At 36.3% G+C, this 2,153-nt stretch overlaps 1 protein-coding gene across 3 annotated transcripts in view; it reads left to right on the forward strand.

Annotated features, from left to right (window-relative positions):
* Nucleotides 1-2,153, forward strand: part of PPP1R2 (protein phosphatase 1, regulatory (inhibitor) subunit 2) — a 27,983-nt gene that overhangs the window by 12,785 nt on the left and 13,045 nt on the right. For all 3 annotated transcript variants that reach the window (XM_011961201.1, XM_011961202.1, XM_011961203.1), the window contains exon 2: nt 1,339-1,446. In XM_011961201.1, the coding sequence (XP_011816591.1) occupies nt 1,339-1,446 (108 nt within the window). The remainder of the gene's footprint in view (nt 1-1,338; nt 1,447-2,153) is intronic.

The following is a 2,153-nucleotide window of genomic DNA, read 5'->3' on the forward strand; positions in this document are numbered from 1 at the left end:
GCCTCCCGGGTTTACGCCATTCTCCTGCCTCAGCCTCCGGAGCAGCTGGGACTACAGGCGCCCGCCACCTTGCCCCACGCCCGGCCAAGTATGTTATTCCTAAAGACTATTTCAGGATCTGGAAAATTGAAAATACCTACAGTAAAACCTTAACAATTTAGACCAAATGCAGAAAGGATTATTTAAATCAGTGTAACATTTACATTGATTTTTTTTTAAAGCAGGTTTTTCCAAGTGCATACTAAGTAACAAACTGTGTATGTAACAAAATAATGTTGGCTTGTAGAAAGGTCTTTGAGGTCTTTTTTAATGAGTTTGTAAGAATTTAAAATTAAAGCATTTGATTATTGAGCACCTTAATAGTTGTGCAAATACTTCATTGAATGAAATTTAACAGATGTTTCTAAAGTACTTATAGGCCAGGCACCGTGGCTCACGTCTGGAATCCCAGCACTTTGGGAGGCCCAGGCAGGCAGATCGCGTAAGGTCAGGAGTTCAAGACCAGCCTGGCCAACATGGTGAAACCCCGTCTCTACTAAAAATACAAAAATTAGTCAGGCGTGGTGGTACGCGCCTGTAATCCCAGGTACTAGAGAGGCTGAGACAGGGGAATCGCATAAACTGGGGATGTGGAGGTTGCAGTGAGCCGAGATCATGCCACTGCACTCCATCCTGGGCAACAGAGTGAGACTCCATCTCAAAACAAAACAAAAATAATAAAGTACTTATAGAGAACTTCTGTTGCTCTTCAAATAAATCTGAATACACCATTCCTGAGCAAACCTTTATTTTTCTAGATTAGAAATAAACAGAGCTGTAATTTATTTGCAGTCTAATGGTTTAGTGGTATCTGAGTTTGATGAGGTTTTCTCTATAGTTTTATGCTTTGAGTCTTTATGTTCTGACTATTAACAGATATCTCAGAAATAAATTATGCTAATGAAATACTCCTGTTGTGTTTTTTACCAAACAGTTACCGGTATATAGATCAAAAATGCCTGTCATCAGTGAATGTATAGATTTTGACTTGCATTATTTTATAGGCCAAATGAAGACTAAGCATGTCATAGTATAGTAATGTTTTGAATGCCTGATATAGATACTAAATACTGTGTTTTTAATATGTGGGTACTAAGTGTTCTATATTTACTGACATTTTATTGTAGTTACTTAATGGTTTTTACCCTGAGTCAGCTTCTATTCTAAGAAAGTATATGTGAAAATAGAGGTTAGCCATCAAATAGAAGTTGAAATGTGAAATTTGGACATTTGTGAATTTTGACGTTCAGGTTTGTCTTTTTCTGCATTGGGAAAAACGTTTTTTCTTTTTAATTTTAGCAAAAAATCCCAGAAGTGGGATGAAATGAACATCTTGGCGACGTATCATCCAGCAGACAAAGACTATGGTTTAATGAAAATAGATGAACCAAGCACTCCTTACCATAGGTAATGTCACATCGACATCATTCCTCTTGTGACTTACTTCCATTTTACATTTAATATGAACTTCTGGATAACAGTTTATTTGAATTTGTTTTATTGTAGATTAGCGTATTTGAATTTGTTTTATTGTAGATTTGTTACTGGAGCACTGGTGAATTCAGTAACCTAACTGTAATTTGTTTAGTAATTGTATAAGTGATGTGTAACTTGAAAATTATGGAAAATTATGATAGTAGTAAATGTTTATTTGTTGCACCTCAGTGGTTGCTAGCTACTAATAGTGCACATATTAGTTTTAACTTTCATGAAAGGAAGATGAGATAGGGGCTTGTTTGCTTCCCAAGTAGAAATCTGGGGTTTACTCAGTCTCTTTGCAGAGAAGCATAACTGCATGGATGGTAACTCGTTTTTAACCCTCTGAAAGATAGGTGGTCATTATTACTGTTTATGTCTTTATTTCCTAATGTAATACTGTTGTTCAGATATTACATGTAATTTTTGGCAATTTCATTGAGTCTCAGAATTTTCTAAATGAATTGTGAAATTACATTATGCAGCAGTAACGAGTATGAAGACAAAAATAATGCAATAAGCATTATGAGAAGATGAAGATTCTAAATAAGTATAGATACCTAATTAAGGTAGTACCTTGGGCCGGGTGCTGTGGCTCATGCCTGTAATCCCAGCACTTTGGGAGGCTGAGCCCAGGG

This window comes from Colobus angolensis, unplaced genomic scaffold (genome assembly GCF_000951035.1).
Source record: "Colobus angolensis palliatus isolate OR3802 unplaced genomic scaffold, Cang.pa_1.0 Scaffold54, whole genome shotgun sequence".
Taxonomy (NCBI): Eukaryota; Metazoa; Chordata; class Mammalia; order Primates; family Cercopithecidae; genus Colobus; species Colobus angolensis.